This window comes from Salvelinus namaycush, chromosome 8 (assembly GCF_016432855.1).
Source record: "Salvelinus namaycush isolate Seneca chromosome 8, SaNama_1.0, whole genome shotgun sequence".
Classification (NCBI taxonomy): domain Eukaryota; kingdom Metazoa; phylum Chordata; class Actinopteri; order Salmoniformes; family Salmonidae; genus Salvelinus; species Salvelinus namaycush.
Genome location: NC_052314.1, coordinates 36,072,217 through 36,089,767, shown reverse-complemented (window position 1 = coordinate 36,089,767; position 17,551 = coordinate 36,072,217). Strand labels below are relative to the sequence as shown.

General features: G+C 42.4%; 1 protein-coding gene across 2 annotated transcripts in view; it reads left to right on the top strand.

Moving 5' to 3' along the window:
• LOC120052640 (zinc finger CCCH domain-containing protein 3-like) overlaps nucleotides 1-9,557 on the top strand; it is a 95,768-nt gene extending 86,211 nt beyond the window's left edge. For both annotated transcript variants that reach the window (XM_038999679.1, XM_038999678.1), the window contains exon 12: nucleotides 9,232-9,557. In XM_038999679.1, the coding sequence (XP_038855607.1) occupies nucleotides 9,232-9,263 (32 nt within the window). In that variant the 3' untranslated portion in view covers nucleotides 9,264-9,557. The remainder of the gene's footprint in view (nucleotides 1-9,231) is intronic.
• The last annotated feature ends 7,994 nt before the right edge of the window (nucleotides 9,558-17,551 follow it).

The following is a 17,551-nucleotide window of genomic DNA, read 5'->3' as shown; positions in this document are numbered from 1 at the left end:
ACGCACTACCCTCTGTAGCACCTTGTGGTCGGATGCCAAGTAGTTGCCATGCCAAGCAGTGATGCAGCCAGTCAAGATGCTCTCAATGGTGCAGCCGTATAACTTTTTAAGGATCTGAAGGCCCATGACAAATCTTTTCAGCCTCCTGAGCGGGAAGAGGCGTCGTCGTGCCTTCTTCACGACTGTTGATGTGTGTGGAGCATGTTAATTCCTTAGTAATGTGGACACCGAGGAACTTGAAGCTCTCAACCCGCTCCACTACAGCCCCGTCAATGTGCATGGGGGCGGCCCTCCATTTCCTGTAGTTCAGGATCAGTTGCTTTGTCTTGCTGACGTTGAGGGAAAGGTTGATGTCCTGGCACCACACCATCTTCGTCGGTGATCAGGCCTACCACCGTTGTGTCGTCAGCAAACTTAATGATGTTGGAGTCGTGCGCAAACAGGGAGTACAGGAGGGGACTAAGCATGGACCCCTGAGGGCACCATTGCCATGGGGTAAATATTAGTGGATGAGGAAATAAGGTTTAGGAATGCCCTGATATTGGGGTACTTTTAGGAGGTTGATACTGATTGCAGTAGAAGGTAATATTTGAGTATGATAATACTTAGCTGGAAGTGTAATAGTGCTTAGTGGGAGAGAGGTAATAATATTTAGGTTTGGGGCAAGAGGGAGGCACAGCTGGGCTCTCTGTTGACAGACTGACAGATAGAGGTTTAGAAGAGGGCCTCCCTCCCCCGTCACCCTCCCTCATTCCCCCTGTCGGCCTCCCCCCGTCGCCTACTCTCCTATGTCCACCTGCCTCTGCCCCTCCCTGACATAGAGGAACCCTCAATCACACACTAACACACACATTTACTCTCACTGTCCAGTAGTGAAGAAACAGACAGACACCACAAATGAACTTACCACTTCAATTCTCTTTCTATTGCCCTCCTTCTCATATTATCTTTCAGTAACGGTACATTTTAACAATGTCTACATTTTGCTTGAAAGAAATAAACAAAATCTGTTTCTACCTAATACTAAATAGTACCCTGCGGTACAGTACATGATTCAATAACTCCAAAAGAAAGTGTTAATACATTACTATGTTATTACCATATTACCATTACATTTCTAAGTAAATACCAGGAAGACGGCGACTGTAAATTACACCAGAACCTTTCTCTCACTTTCTCTCCATCTGTCATCCCTCTCTCCCTCACTCTGTCATCATCCCTCTCTCCATGTCTGTTTCGTTTCATATTTAATCTCTCTTCTCCAGGAAACAACTATGACCTTTCACCTTTAGCTGCCCCTGTGTCATCTGGACATCCTGCATGTCACTCCCTTACTGCTAGCTACCATGACACACACACATACACAAACACACATATACACTGCTCAAAAAAATAAAGGGAACACTTAAACAACACAATGTAACTCCAAGTCAATCACACTTCTGTGAAATCAAACTGTCCACTTAGGAAGCAACACTGATTGACAATAAATTTCACATGCTGTTGTGCAAATGGAATAGACAAAAGGTGGAAATTATAGGCAATTAGCAAGACACCCCCAATAAAGAAATGGTTCTGCAGGTGGTGACCACAGACCACTTCTCAGTTCCTATGCTTCCTGGCTGATGTTTTGGTCACTTTTGAATGCTGGCGGTGCTTTCACTCTAGTGGTAGCATGAGACGGAGTCTACAACCCACACAAGTGGCTCAGGTAGTGCAGTTCATCCAGGATGGCACATCAATGTGAGCTGTGGCAAAAAGGTTTGCTGTGTCTGTCAGCGTAGTGTCCAGAGCATGGAGGCGCTACCAGGAGACAGGCCAGTACATCAGGAGACGTTTAGGAGGCCGTAGGAGGGCAACAACCCAGCAGCAGGACCGCTACCTCCGCCTTTGTGCAAGGAGGTGCACTGCCAGAGCCCTGCAAAATGACCTCCAGCAGGCCACAAATGTGCATGTGTCTGCTCAAACGGTCAGAAACAGACTCCATGAGGGTGGTATGAGGGCCCGACGTCCACAGGTGGGGGTTGTGCTTACAGCCCAACACCGTGCAGGACGTTTGGCATTTGCCAGAGAACACCAAGATTGGCAAATTCGCCACTGGCGCCCTGTGCTCTTCACAGATGAAAGCAGGTTCACACTGAGCACATGAGCACATGTGACAGACGTGACAGAGTCTGGAGACGCCGTGGAGAACGTTCTGCTGCCTGCAACATCCTCCAGCATGACCGGTTTGGCGGTGGGTCAGTCATGGTGTGGGGTGGCATTTCTTTGTGGGGCCGCACAGGCCTCCATGTGCTCGCCAGAGGTAGCCTGACTGTCATTAGGTACCGAGATGAGTTCCTCAGACCCCTTGTGAGACCATATGCTGACACATGCACATTTGTGGCCTGCTGGAGGTCATTTTGCAGGGCTCTGGCAGTGCACCTCCTTGCACAAAGGCGGAGGTAGCGGTCCTGCTGCTGGGTTGTTGCCCTCCTACGGCCTCCTAAACATCTCCCGATGTACTGGCCTATCTCCTGGTAGCGCCTCCATGCTCTGGACACTACGCTGACAGACACAGCAAACCTTTTTGCCACAGCTCGCATTGATGTGCCATCCTGGATGAACTGCACTACCTGAGCCACTTGTATGGGTTGTAGACTCCGTCTCATGCTACCACTAGAGTGAAAGCACCGCCAGCATTCAAAAGTGACCAAAACATCAGCCAGGAAGCATAGGAACTGAGAAGTGGTCTGTGGTCACCACCTGCAGAACCATTCCTTTATTGGGGGTGTCTTGCTAATTGCCTATAATTTCCACCTTTTGTCTATTCCATTTGCACAACAGCATGTGAAATGTATTGTCAATCAGTGTTGCTTCCTAAGTGGACAGTTTGATTTCACAGAAGTGTGATTGACTTGGAGTTACATTGTGTTGTTTAAGTGTTCCCTTTATTTTTTTGAGCAGTGTATATCTCACACACATGGAATCTCTCTTTCCTTTCATCTCGATGTATCTTTCTCCCTTTACATGGACTCTGGAACTCAGTCTCTCCATCTGTCATCTCCCCCCCTCTCTCTCTCCACTGTGTCCCCCTCTTTCTTCTCTTCTCTCTCTCTATTCTCCTCCTTAACCCTCCCTTCATCCCAGCTTTAGCATGTGTTTAAATCCTGCAGAGAGGGTCTTGCCTGCATCATTGGTTATTCCTGTCTGGGTTAGCTGGCCATAGCACATGCTGACTGGGGTGTATACGTGTGAGTGTGTAGAGCCAGGACTTATTTGGAACTAGGGCTCCCTTCCGGGAACACAGCAGTCAGAGCTCAGTCTATAGCTGCTGTGGTGCCCAGTGGCAGTCTCCCATAGGCACGGAAGGCTATTTTAATGTCTGGGTACAGTGTTAGCAGGGTACAGAGCAGCTACCAGTCACAGCAAAAACTCAGTATATACAGACAACGAGGAACAATGAGGCAGACCATATAGAGTGCATTCGGAAAGTATTCAGACCCCTTGCCCTTTTCCACATTTTGTTACATTTTAGAATAAGGCTGTAAATTATTAAATTATTTTTTCCCTCATCAATCTACACACAATGCCCCATAATGACTAGGCGGTTTTTTAGAAATGTTTGCAAATGGATTATAAATGAAAAACGTAAATACCTTATTTACATAAGTATTCAGACCCTTTGCTATGAGACTCGAAATTGAGCTCAGGTGCATCCTGTTTCCGTTGATCATCCTTGAGATGATCAATGTGGTAAATTCAATTGATTGGACTTGATTTGGAAAGGCACACACCTGGTGGCAGCATCATGTTGTGGGGATGTTTTTCAGCCGCAGGGACTGGGAGACTAGTCAGGATCGAGGGAAAGATGAACAGAGCAAAGTACAGAGAGACTTGATGAAAACCTGCTCCAGAGCACTCAGGACCTCCGACTGCAGTAAGGTTCACCTTCCAACAAGGACAACACCCCGAAGCACACAGCCAAGACAACGCGGGAGTGGCTTCGGGACAAGTCTCTGAATGTCCTTGAGTGGCCCAACCAGGGCCCGGACTTGAACCCGATAGAACATCTCTGGAGAGACCTGAAAATAGCTGTGCAGCGACGCTCCCCATCCAACCTGACAGAGCTTGAGAGGATCTGCAGAGAAGAATGGGAGAAACTCCACAACTACAGGTGTACCAAGTAGGGCTGACCCCAATTAGTCGACTGGTCTATTTTTAGGTTGTTGGTCAACCAAGATTGTTTTAGTCGAGCAGTAACAAATATATACAGTACCAGTCAAAAGTTTGGACTAATCCTTCATCCAAAAATGTTGTTTTAGGCTGCATGACGGTGTGACGCAATTGCGGTGCCTCCAGAGGCACGCAGAGGGCAAATCGAGCTCTGTAATGCATCGCCATGAGCCTCCCACATTTTTTTAACAATGCGGAGGGCTCTCTATAGGTCCGCATTGACATGATTGGTTGACGGTAGGTGGGGGTAATATCCTGTATGACAACAGCTCTGCAATGCTCCGCGAACCGCAAGAAGTATGCTGTGGCCATATCAACGTAAATGCTGCCTGGCCAATGCAGACGACAGATTGACCATGCGCCCAGATGCATTTCTCTCTCCAGATTGCGCTCTCTCTCCCCCCAGTTTGTACACGTTAATTGTTTGCGTTTGATTGTTAGTGTATATCAATTCACCATTACATATATAACCTGTACTACATTTACCGTTAAATTATAGGAATTTTCGTCTACAATGTTTTTTTACTTTGGTTACGGTAATTTATTTTAATTAACGCGTTCAATATTATTCCGGTCTTCCCGTACTCTTTATCGGAGTGGACACATTGTTTGCGGAGTGCACAACCTATACTACACTTGTGAAAAAGTGTTGGTTTATTTCATTCCATTTATGAGTTTTGTCAATTTAGTAATTTACTTTGGTTTGGAGCTCTCCTGTCAATGTTGAGTAAGGACGTGCGCGCATAGAAGTAGACCTAAAGGCTACCTGGCCTGCGCGCCAATGTAGGCTTTACTTTTTAGGTTTGTATCATTTTCATTTAGATTTGGATCAAATTTTGATTAACCACATGACAATGATTTTGACATATGAAGATGTTATTATAAATTAAATTAATCTGTTTCACCAAAATGTGCATATGAAAACCATAACTGTCGCCCTCTTGAGGCATTTGTCTTATTTCATTAAACCGTAAACTTTAAGCAACAGATAGTTGATTTTATTCAAACATAGGGTGTGTCTATATATGGAAAAATACACGTTTAAAAATGTTGACCAATAGATTGGTCGAAACGGTGCTTCAACAAAGTACTGAGAAGGGTCTGATATTTCAGTTTTTACTGTTTTTGCTTTGTCATTATGGGGTATTGTGTGTAGATTGATGGGGGGAGGGGGGACTATTTAATACATTTTAGAATAAGGCTGTAACCAGTGGTGTAAAACTACTTTAAAGTACTACTTAAGTAGTTTTTGGGGGTATCTGTACTTTACATTACTATTTATATTTTTGCATTTTACTGGGTGACTTTTACTTGAGTCATTTTCTATTAAGGTATCTTTACTTTTACTCAAGTATGACAATCGAGTACTGTTTCCACCACTGGCTGTAACATAACAAAATGTGGAAAACGTGAAGGGGTCTGAACACTTTCCGAATGCACTGTACACACACACTTAGGCACAGAAACACACGATCCTCCTGAGGCACAACAAGTGGTCAGTTACACACACAGACCACCTTCAACTCTGTGTCCAGGGCAGTTAAGTGTTACTAATGACCGCTGGTTTATCCCCCAACACACACTCTCCACACCCTTGTGGCTTGTTAATGGTGGAAAGAATCCAAACAAGTTCCTCTCCACTGGGGCTGTTGCAGTGACCGTATTACTGCCACACCAGCAGTCATGAGTCATGACCGTAGTAAAATTCCATGTGACCATTGAGTCACGGGAATCTCCTTTTATGCACTCTGGACATGCGTTGGTAGTATCCAATTCGCTAACTACCATCAGGTCCTAACGGACTGGTACTCAGGGCTCTATTGTCCCTCTAACCACTCTGACGTCAATGCAATGGAAAAGTCACGTCAAGCACTTATCGTCAAAACTGTATCATGCTTTTAAAACTCACCTCGCTGTGATGATCAATTTGAAGACAGAAGTTCAAAAGCAGCTTGAAACTGAGTGTAAAACATGGTCGTTGTGGATGTTTCAGCACAGTGAAACGGACAGCGCTTTCTAAGGTGATGATTCATTCAAAACACCCATGTGCATTTTAGAGCTTATGCATATGCATAGGCTTATGAGCCCAAGCCTGGGAGAAAAAAAAACGTAATTAAATGGATTGTGCGGTTATACAGTACATAGCCTACCGCATATTACGCATTGCAGAAAAACATAAATCAAAACCGATTTAAGATGTCTTTGGTACATAATTGGTTTAGCCTATACTCCAAAATTAAACACATTTTGGATAAATGCCTTTGAGTGTGGACTGTATTATTATGCATACTGGATGGACTGGTTACCTTATGCTACGGTCCAAAAGTTCTATCCACGAGTCTGGGAGAGAACGTACTGTATAGGCAGACTAGGCGATGCTGTTGGTTCATTGATTGTGCAGGGCAGCTTACAGTGAATTTGATTTTGAATAGCCTAGTAATAGGGATTTTTATTTTACTGGTGTTGCCTATCCGGCATCATTGATCAACGAACTAGCGGGAAAGAGTGAGGCATCCATTTGCTGTTTGAGTGCATTCAAATTAATTTTTAAAAATCCCATGCCCCTGTTCCTGCCCATTTCATAATGGGTCATTCTGAATCAAAACTAATTTGACATATTAGTAAAGACGAGATTAAATTGAGAATAGTCTGATGGGTGTAAATATGATCACTTGATCGGAGAACAGCTGTGCAGCCAGAGGCAAGGAACAGCTTTTTTTCGGACTTTCTCAAATCATCAATTAGCCTATAGTCACATCATGCAGCCCATACCGTGAATTCGGACCTCTTGACTTTTTCCACATTTTGTTACGTTACAGCCTTATTCTAAAATTGATTATAATATGTTTTCCCCTCATCAATCTACACACAATACCCCAAAATAACAAAGCAAAACAGGTTTTTATTTAAAAAAAATCTAATTTATGAAAAACAAAAAAGGTTTGAGGTCCTGAGCGCTCTAGAGCAGGTTTTAATCAAGAATCTCTGTAATTTGCTCTGTTCAACTTTCCCTCGATCCTGACTAGTCTCCCAGTCCCTGCCGCTGAAAAACATCCCAACAGAATGATGCTGCCGCAACCATACTTCACCGTAGGGATGGTGCCGGGTTTCCTCCAGACGTGACGCTAGGCATTCAGGCCAAAGAGTTCAAACTTGGTTTCATCAGACCAGAGAATCTTGTTTCTCATGGTCTGAGAGTCCTTTAGGTGCCTTTTGGCCAACTTCAAGCGGGCTGTCATGTGCCTTTTACTGAGGGAGTGGCTTCCGTCTGGCCACTCAACCAAAAAGGCCTGATTGGTGGAGTGCTGCAGAGATGGTTGTCCTTATGGATGGTTCTCCCATCTCCAGAGAGGAACTCTGGTTTTGGTTTTGCTCTGACATGCACTGTCAACTGTGGGACCTTATATTGACGGATGTGTGCCTTTCCAGAGAGGAACTCTGGAGCTCTGTCAGAGTGACCATCGGGTTCTTGGGGACTTCCTTGACCAAGGCCATTCTCCCCCGATTGCTCAGTTTGGCTGGGCGTCCAGCTCTAGGAAGAGTCTTGGTGGTTCCATAATTTTTCTATTTAAGAATGATGTGTGCCACTGTGTTCTTGGGGACCTTCAATGTTACAGATATGTTTTGGTACCCTTCCCCAGATAGGTGCCTCGAAGAAATCCTGTCTCGGAGCTCTATGGACAATTCCTTTGACCTTATGGCTTGGTTTTGCTCTGACATGCACTGTCAACTGTGGGACCTTATATAGACAGGTGTGTGCCTTTCCAAATCATGTCTAAACAATTGAATTTACCACATGTGGACTTCAATCAAGTTGTAGAAACGTCTCAAGGATGATCAATGGAAACAGGATGCACCTGATCTCATTTTCGAGTCTCATAGCAAAGAGTCTGAATACTTGTGTAAATAAGGTATTTCTGTTTTTTATTTTCAATACATTTGCAAAAACAATTATCTGAAAACCTGTTTTCACTTTGTCATGATGGGGTATTGGGTGTAGATTGATGAGGATTTTTTTAAATTTTATATCCGTTTTAGAATACGCCTGTAACGTAACGAAGTGGAAAAAGTCAAGGGGTCTGAATATTTTCCGAATGCACTGTATATGTTTTGATTTCTAAGGTTCGTATCATTCACAACTAAAGCTGCCAAATAACTCTAAATCTTGTGTAGAAGACCTGTTTTAAATTATCACTTTCATGCTCAACGTAGCCACTTCATATGCACACTTGCTCCGGATTGGGAATAATATCCTTTCTATTTTATTCCACTAGGTTCAATTATATTCTTCTTACTATATTATCATATAAAATAGTGGCATGGGACTTATAGGCATATATTGTCAGCTAAATCAACAAGCCTACTGCTTATGGCATGGAGCATAGCCAGATAACATACAGTAGGACAACTCATATTCTGTTCTTCTGAAATACATTTTCTTTAGAACTGACTAAAATAAATGATGGATTTATTTTGATTGCGTATATTAAATTGATTTATTACACTTTTTAAATGTAGATTCCAAAGCCACACATCATCAGCTTGTATGTAGCTTGTATGTGTGGATGCCTGGAGATGCTAAACTTTTTTTATGTTAATTAACGGTCAATTACCGTGATACCGGCAGCCTTTTGCATGACAATAACCGGCTGACAACATTTCATGACCGCCACAGCCCTGCTCTCCACTTTACATAAATTAACCCAATAGCTATCCATCACTGCCGGGGCGTACACACGTATGCACACACACCCCCCTGTTCTCCCATTCATTCAGTTCCCAGTGTGCTCATCAGCGGAGATGCCATCACTCAGGCTTTCAGTAGGACAGAGAGCCCTGCGTTTCACCCATTCACATCCTCAGGCACACCATCAGTCACACACACATACACACAGCCTGTCGTTTTGTACACCCCTGTGGTTGTAGAGCGATCTCTCTGCTGTCTGACATGTTAGTTTTGTTGGTATCTTTAATCACAATCTGTTTCTGTCTTGCCTGTCTGTCCGTCCTCCACAGAGAGAATACTGCAGATCAAGCCTCGACTCTAGAACTACAGGAACTAGAATGGATACTGCCTGAACACCAAATGAGCTTTGAAAATACTACAGAGACGTATGTATTGAATGCTTATGGAAGCTCTGACGTTTCTCAGACCCATATCTGTATCTGCTCTCAACCACACTCAGGGTCTTTTAATGTAGCTAAAAGTTTGCTTTATGGACTCATTCATTTCATACAGCAATGATGTTTGTAATAAAGATTGTATTGATATTTGAACATGTTTTGTTTTTTTGTAAATTGGAGATTGACGAATTTGGAATAAAATGTATGTTATTACTGTACATGCCTTTGTTTGACTTTGTTTTGCTCTTGGGGTGGGGGTGGGGGTGCTAGCCTCTATGATTGTCTGCTTTAAGGCCCATGTATTCTGAAAAAAGGGCATCCTTCTGATAAAATAACTATTACCCACCAACCTCTCTCCCTCCTACATTCTCTCATCTTCCATCCCTCTCCGGGATCGGTCTCTTCTCCTAGATTGTGCTCGGTCTCTCTCACGCCATCTCTTTGTGTCATATAATTAGTGTGTAGGGAGATGGAGAGTGGCACAGAGAGGATGTTGGGATGTGTAATCCATCCATTACCTGCCTACCGAGCCCAGAGCAGCCCCTGATAATAAAACTATTACTACGCCCTTTGTGTGTTTGTGTGTGTGTCTCTAGTGTGTGTGTGTGTATATATGTGTACAGCTCCTGATATTTAGGCCATTAATACGCTATTTAACCGAGGCGTCGTCACAGTGACAAATGACTGTTGCGTCGCCCTGGGGAGCATGTTCACACCGCGGAGCTTACCACGGCAACACAGAGCATTAATTCACGCTAAGGAGCTCACACACACAATGTAGACCGAGGTTATTGTAGTAGCTAAACTAAAACTGAAACGAATACGAAAACGAACCATGAAAAAACTATTTAATAAACTGAAATAAAATAATTGACAAAACTAAAACTATACTGAAACTATTATCTTTGACTCCAAAACGAACAAAAATTCAATAAAAACCATCATGAATTATGTTCAGTTTTCTTCCTAAACTTTGGGAAAAAATCTAATGGAGGTTTTCAATGGGGTTTTCAAGCTTTTGGGGGGGGGGGGGGGGGGGTTCAAGCTCCTGAATCTAGTGGGCAAATGATGTTAGGAGATGGCAATGTTTCCAATAGGTCTAGCTAGGTCTAGCTTGTGCATCACTATCACTAGCTAAACCGGGGAAAAACGGCTAGGTAGCTAACTTGATTATTCTTACAAGTTAAAAGGCATTTGATTGGCGTAAACCACTATGCATCAGTGGTGTGAACGTGGGCGAAACACGAGTTTCCTTCCACCATATTTTTTTTGCACCAGTCTCAGCGCTATTCCCTTTAAATCCAAGTAATATTGAGGTTGACTTAATAATTGAAATGTAACCTCTGATCTGACCCATCACCTTATGTATAACTGTCCCCCCCAATGCAAGAAGTGACTTCCCAAAAAACACTATACAACAATACTTACTATGTATCTTACAGGATGAATGCGCAACAAGCTCTCACTGCAGAATCCGTTTGTCCATAAACGTCAAATTTCAAAGGTTAAGATGAGGCATTCATTCCGAATGATTAAGTCAAGGGTTAAAGTTTGGGATAGGGTTAAAGCAAAACAACTCTAAGATTAAGTTTAGTCATTAACTCTGAACGGTTAAAGTAACTGCCCAGTGTTTCCAGATTTCTATTAAATATGCTTACAATATAAATGTTTTTCCTTCCAATTTGTTTTTATTAAGTATGCTAAAAAACTGCTTTTCTGAGTTGGAATGGTGTGGGTTTCCCCAACAACAGAATGGTGTGGACGTATACCGGTCATAAAAAATATGCACGCGAGTAGACCGCTGATTGGCTAGCTCATTCTCCTCTAGACCGCTGATTGGCCAGCTCATCCTCCTCAGGGAGATGACATCATGTTCTATGAGGAAATTGCAAGCATTCTTTAAATGGTCTGTTTGAGATAGAAGTTTGAGGTGGATTTTTTTAAAGTGTTTTTTCTCCAATATATGCTTTGGTCACAAATACGAGTATAGGACTCGTCAACAACATAATTTGGTTATGAGTTAACAGAATATGAACTCTTCAAAGTAATTTTTCTGTGGGCAGTTACTTTAAGGTAAGGGTTGAGGTTTGTGATAGGGTTAAAACAAAAAACTGCCTAGAACTGGGATTGAGCTTGCGACCCTCGGATGCCGGAGCTTATGGCTTACAACCATCCGCCATCCCCGTCCATAACGCCGTAGAAGACCGCAAGCCTACTTAGTGGTTATAGCACTCACCCTTTCCCCTAGTGGCCGGTTTTGTAGTAATCTCCCGACGTCCTGCTTACCTGGACAGACGTCGAATTTCACAGTGGATCTTGAGCGACCAAGCTGGAATGAGGACAGGATTGGATGATTAGGAAACAACGACTACCCTTTCTTTCACTGTCTTTTTCCCCCAATATATCTAGATGCAGAAAGTGCACACCAGTTCTGCCCACTGTAACCATCAATGTGCCCATGTGTGCATGTGACTAATCCACCTGATTCTCTATGTGACCTATTGACAGTGGAGAGAGAGAGCTGGACATGATTGTAACACGAGACAAAATTCACAAATTCTACACTACAATGTAGTCATGTCTTAAAGATGCAATATGCAGAAATCACTCCGCCATTTCCTGGTTGCTAAAATTCTACAGTAGCATTGGTACAATTTAAGGCCATGTGGCAATCAATAATGCAGGCACTAGGGATGGGAGCATGAGGGTCTGTGCAGATGAGATGTAGTCGTTGTTTGTGTGCATCTGTATATTGACGTATGTGTATGTTTGTATCTGGTGTGGATTATTTATTTTTTATGACAAATAAAATATTTTTTAAATTAAAGGAGCACACACCCCGAACCCCACCAGGGTTTGATTTCTAAAATATTTGATTTCTGAAAGATGTGTCCTGAGATTTGGTCTAAAATCCTAAATTAATCAGGAATGAGCAAGGTCAACTATACCATAAGGACCCCTTATTCATGTCCTCATTACATGTTGTGCAAAAAGACCACGGTCTGTAAAGTTTTTTTTTTTTAAACAATATTGGAATCACCATGGTCACAACCACAAACTGTCAACTCCATCTGCCTGATAGATTAAGATGGAATATTAATTTTGGTTCAAATATGTTACATTTAATTCCGTTTTAGTTATAAAGAAACTGAGAGAGAAAAAAATGCGACTGTGTATACCACTACAATGAAGAAGGAAAAAATATATACAGTACCAGTCAAAAGTTTGGACACACCTACTCATTCCAGGGTTTTTCATTATTTTTACTTTTTCTACATTGAAGAATAATAGTAAAAATATCAAAACTTTGAAATAACACACATGGAATAATGTAGTAACCAATGTTAAACAAATCAAAATATATTTTATATTTAAGATTCTTCAAAGTAGCCACCCTTTGCCTTGATGACAGCTTTGCACACTCTTGGCATTCTCTCAACCAGCTTCATGAGGTAGTCACCTAGAATGCACTTCAATTAACAGGTGTGCCTTGTTAAAAGTTCATTTGTGGATTACGTTTTTCCTTCTTAATGGGTTTAAGCCAATCAGTTTGGGGGGTGGTATACAGAAGATAGCCCTATTCGGTAAAATACCAAGTCCATATTATGGCAGGAACAGCTCAAATAACCAAAGAGAAACGCCAGTCCATAATTATTTTAAGATAGTCAATGCGGAAAATGTCAAGAACTTTAAAAGTTTCTTCAAGTGCAGTCGCAAAAACCATCAAGCTCTATGATGAAATTGGCTCTCATGAAGACCGCCACAGGAAAGGAAGACCCAGAGTTACCTGTGCTGTAGAGGATAAGTTCATTAGAGTTACCAGCCAGAAATTACATCCCAAATAAATTTTTCACAGAGTTCAAGTAACAAACACATCTCAAAATCAACTGTTCAGAGGAGACTGTGTGAATCAGGCCTTCATGGTCGAATTGCTGCTAAGAAACCACTACTAAAGGACATCAATAAGAAGAAGAGACTTGCTTGGTCCAAGAAACACGAGCAATGGACAGTAGACCTGTGGAAATCTGTCCCTTGGTCTGATGAGTCCAAATTTGAGATTTTTGGTTCCAACCGCCGTGTCTGTGAGACGCAGAGTAGGTGAACGGATGATCTCCGCATGTGTGGTTCCCACCGTGAAGCATAGAAAAGGAGGTGTGATGGTGTGGGGGTGTTTTGCTGGTGACATTGTCAGTGATTTATTTAGAATTCAAGACACACTTACCCAGCATGGCTACCACAGCATTCTCAAGTGATACACCATCCCATCTGGTTTGGGCTTAGTGTGACTATCATTTGTTTTTCAACAGGACAATGACCCGAAACACACCTCCAGGCTTTGTAAGGGCTATTTGACCAAGGAGAGTGATGGAGTGCTGCATCAGATGACCTGGCCTCCACAATCACCCGACCTCAACCGAATTAAGATGGTTTGGGATGAGTTGGACCACAGAGTGAAGGAAAAGCAGCCAACAAGTGCTCAGCATATGCGGAAACTCATTCAAGACTGTTGGAAAAGCATTCCTCATTAAGCTGGTTGAGAGAATGCCAAGAATGTGCAAAGCTGTCATCAAGGCAAAGGGTGGCTACTTTGATGTCTTCACTATTATTCAACAGTGTAAATATTTTTAAAAAACATATATTTAAAAAAATCTTCTCCGTAAAACATCAACTCCATCAGAGTGCTGAAAGATCTGATTAGAGTGGTTATTTTTTAATGGGATTTTTCAAATTAATAATTTTCCATATTTTACAAATGTTTGTATTTAACTCATTTTTAGAAGCAAAAATATGTTCGTTTTGAGTATCTGTTGTCAACTCCGTCAGAGGCTTGTCAATATTTGAATCACTGCAACATATTTTTACATTTACGTTTTGGTCATTTCCAGGCGCTCTTATCCAGAGCGATTTACAGTAGTGTGCGCATACATGTTCATATTTCATACATATTGCTCAACAATTTAAGTATTTGCTGTGCAAGATCTAATGGATAATGTTTGCTTTATAAATGTTGTTTTATGTTCTAAATCTAGAAAAACATACCAAAATGCTAATGGAATTAGCCCTGGAGCATTTAATAGTGCTATAAAATGAAACAAAAAGATTTTTGGAGATTTCTGTTAAATATTTAAAAAAATCTAAAGTTAGAATTAAACAATCAAGGTTTTTAAACACTTGTTGGACAATAATTGTAAAAATGAAATGCCTTTTATGGTGACTGACGGAGTTTACATAAATCCAACAAGTTGCATTTTATGAAGACATTTTTGGGAGGTTTTGTATGATAGCTGATACTTTGGTCTATCAAGCATATAGATTAAGACAAATATCTGTGGGAAAAAAGTTTAGATTGTCCCGTCTTTCAAGAATTCTTGAGCTCTAAAACAGCAACATTTTCTCTCAGCCTCATGGCAAAATGTGTAATAAACTGTGTGGTTCGAGCCCTGAATGCTGATTTGGCTGGGAGCCATGGTGTATCAGACCATGGGTATTACGGAACATATTTTATAAAATGTTACTGTTCTAATTACGTTGGTAACCAGTTTATATTATCAATAAGGCACCTGGGGGGGGGGGGGGTGTATGGCCAATATAACAAGGCTAAGGGCAGTATCCAGGCATTGCATCGTGCAAAGAACAGCCATGGTATATTGGCCATATACCACACCTCCTCATGCCTTATTGCTTAATGAGATTAGCTATTAAACTACAATTTTTTTTGTGTGTCCCATGGCAACAAAAAAAGTTTGGAGAGGGGGGCTTGCTCGAACATTGCGGGCCATTTTGAGCTATGCCACTGTAGGAGACGGGAGCTATCACTCTTCCATCCTCCCTTCCTGTTTCCCTACTCCCTCTCCCTCTTGCTGAAGATGTAAGTGCCTTAGACAGGTGTCTGCTGCTGCTTGTCTCAAACCCTCAACACAGGCTGCTGAGCTCGGCAAAGCCTAATTAAGATCAATATTTGAATGTTTTGTGAAAGCGCACAAGAAAAGGGAGAGGGGAGGAGAGAGAGAGGTGTGTGTGTGTGTGGGTTGGGGGGGTGGGGGTGTGTTATGTGTGTGTTTCTTCTCCCCAGTAGATAGCAGTAGCATAAAAAATGCTAACTTATTATAAACAGTGGCTATTCCATTAATAAAGATCAGTTTCTTTGTGAGGAATGATTCATTAGCTCTCTCTCACTCGTCCAACTATTTTCTTTCCTTCTGTCATTACCTCTCTCCCTACATTATCTTCATGTCTCATAGATTCAAGATGTGCAAGTATTGGATAAAGAAACTTACTTTTTCACTGACTCAACGTAAGCTTTGGCAAACGCCTTACAACATGTAGTAGTAGGCAAGTATGTAGGGTTTTCTGTCAAATCTCCATTTAACATGTTGCCTCTTTCTGTTGCCCTTCTATTGGCTTCATAAAGTGTGTATGTGTAAGCATGTGACTGCGTGTCCCTCTAGAAATTGAAACTGATTCCTTAAGACCAGCATTTAAGACTTTAAGATGGCCACAAAAACTCTTTCACTGATAACCTTAACCCCCCCCCCCCCACACACACACACACACACACACACAGACCAAGGAGAAGACTTTGGATAGAAGAGGGTTAACTTCGCCCAAAGCTTGCGCCCACCCTGCTCAAATAATCTCCCACTCGCTATGTGGATCTCCCGCGTGCTGATGTCCATTTTTGCTTAAATCGGTAAGAACTGCACCAGCAGCGAACACCCGATATGCAAAGGCACAATGAAATCCCTGACTTCTTCTAAATGTATGTCTCAAGGCCTCGGCCACACACACTTCCCTCTCACAATGAATGGACCTAATGGCAGATCTTCTTAAATGTGGCCCTTCAATGCGGACTGCTTAGCTTGGCGTTTGGGGTCCGGCTCCTGCTTATTTGATAAAACCCCAACCCCCGTTATGATGACTTAGTGCACCTTAAACTTCAAATACCTTGATATTTCTGTCCCGTTTCATCTTACAGTCCTACTTTTCTTTTCATCCTAGCCAGCAGATTTGAGCCAGGGAGAGAGAATGCGTCCCAACTGGCACCCTATTCCCTATATAGTGCACTACTTTTGACCAGAGCCCTATTGCGCATGGTCAAAGTCGTGCACTACATTCGGAATAAGATGCCATTTGGGAGGAAAATAGTATATTTCACATCTGTAGTGTTGGACAGGAAGTTGAGCTCAGCGCAGTGTCAGGACGCACACGGTGTATTTCACAGCTGTAGTGTTGGACAGGAAGTTGAGCTCAGCGCAGTGTCAGGACGCACACAGTGTATTTCACAGCTGTAGTGTTGGACAGGAAGTTGAGCTCAGCGCAGTGTCAGGACGCACACAGTGTATTTCACAGCTGTAGTGTTGGACAGGAAGTTGAGCTCAGCGCAGTGTCAGGACGCACACAGTGTATTTCACAGCTGTAGTGTTGGACAGGAAGTTGAGCTCAGCGCAGTCAGGTGCAGGTTTGATGGTGGCTATAGGCTACTCTTCTGCCCTATTCATCTCATATTATACCTGACTAAGTTAACTTACTGCTTGCCCTCCATCTTTTTTTAATCTCAATATCACTAGACCACACGAGTCTGGGGGTCTAGGGGCCATGTAGGATAATTTGACAATGCACTACCATTACGCATTGCCCCTTAACCATTATTAACTTAGGCTACTGCCGTTTTTCATCTTATCACTAGAACACACCAGTCTCTCTGCAGGGCCTAAAGGGCTATGAAAAATATATGCCTTTAATTTATACTAAACAAAAATATAAATGCAACATGCAACAATTTCAAACATTTTACTATATGGAAATCAGTCAATTTAAATACATTCCGTAAGCCCTAATCTATGGATTTCACATGACTGGGAATACAGATATGCATCTGTTGGTCACAAATACCTTTTTTTTTAAAGGTAGGGGCATGGATCGGAAAACAGTATCTGGTGTGGCCACCATTTGCCACAATTATCATGCTGAAACAAGAGGTTAGGGTGTCGGATGAACAGCACGACAATGGGCCTCAGGATCTCGTCACGGTTTCTCTGCATTCAAATTGCCATCGATAAAATGCAATTGTGTTCTTTGTCCGTAGCTTATGCCTGCCCATACCATAACCCCACCGCCACCATGGGACACTCTGTTCACAACGTTTACATTAGCAAACCACTCACCCACACGACACCATACACGTGGTCTGCGGTTGTAAGGCCGGTTGGAC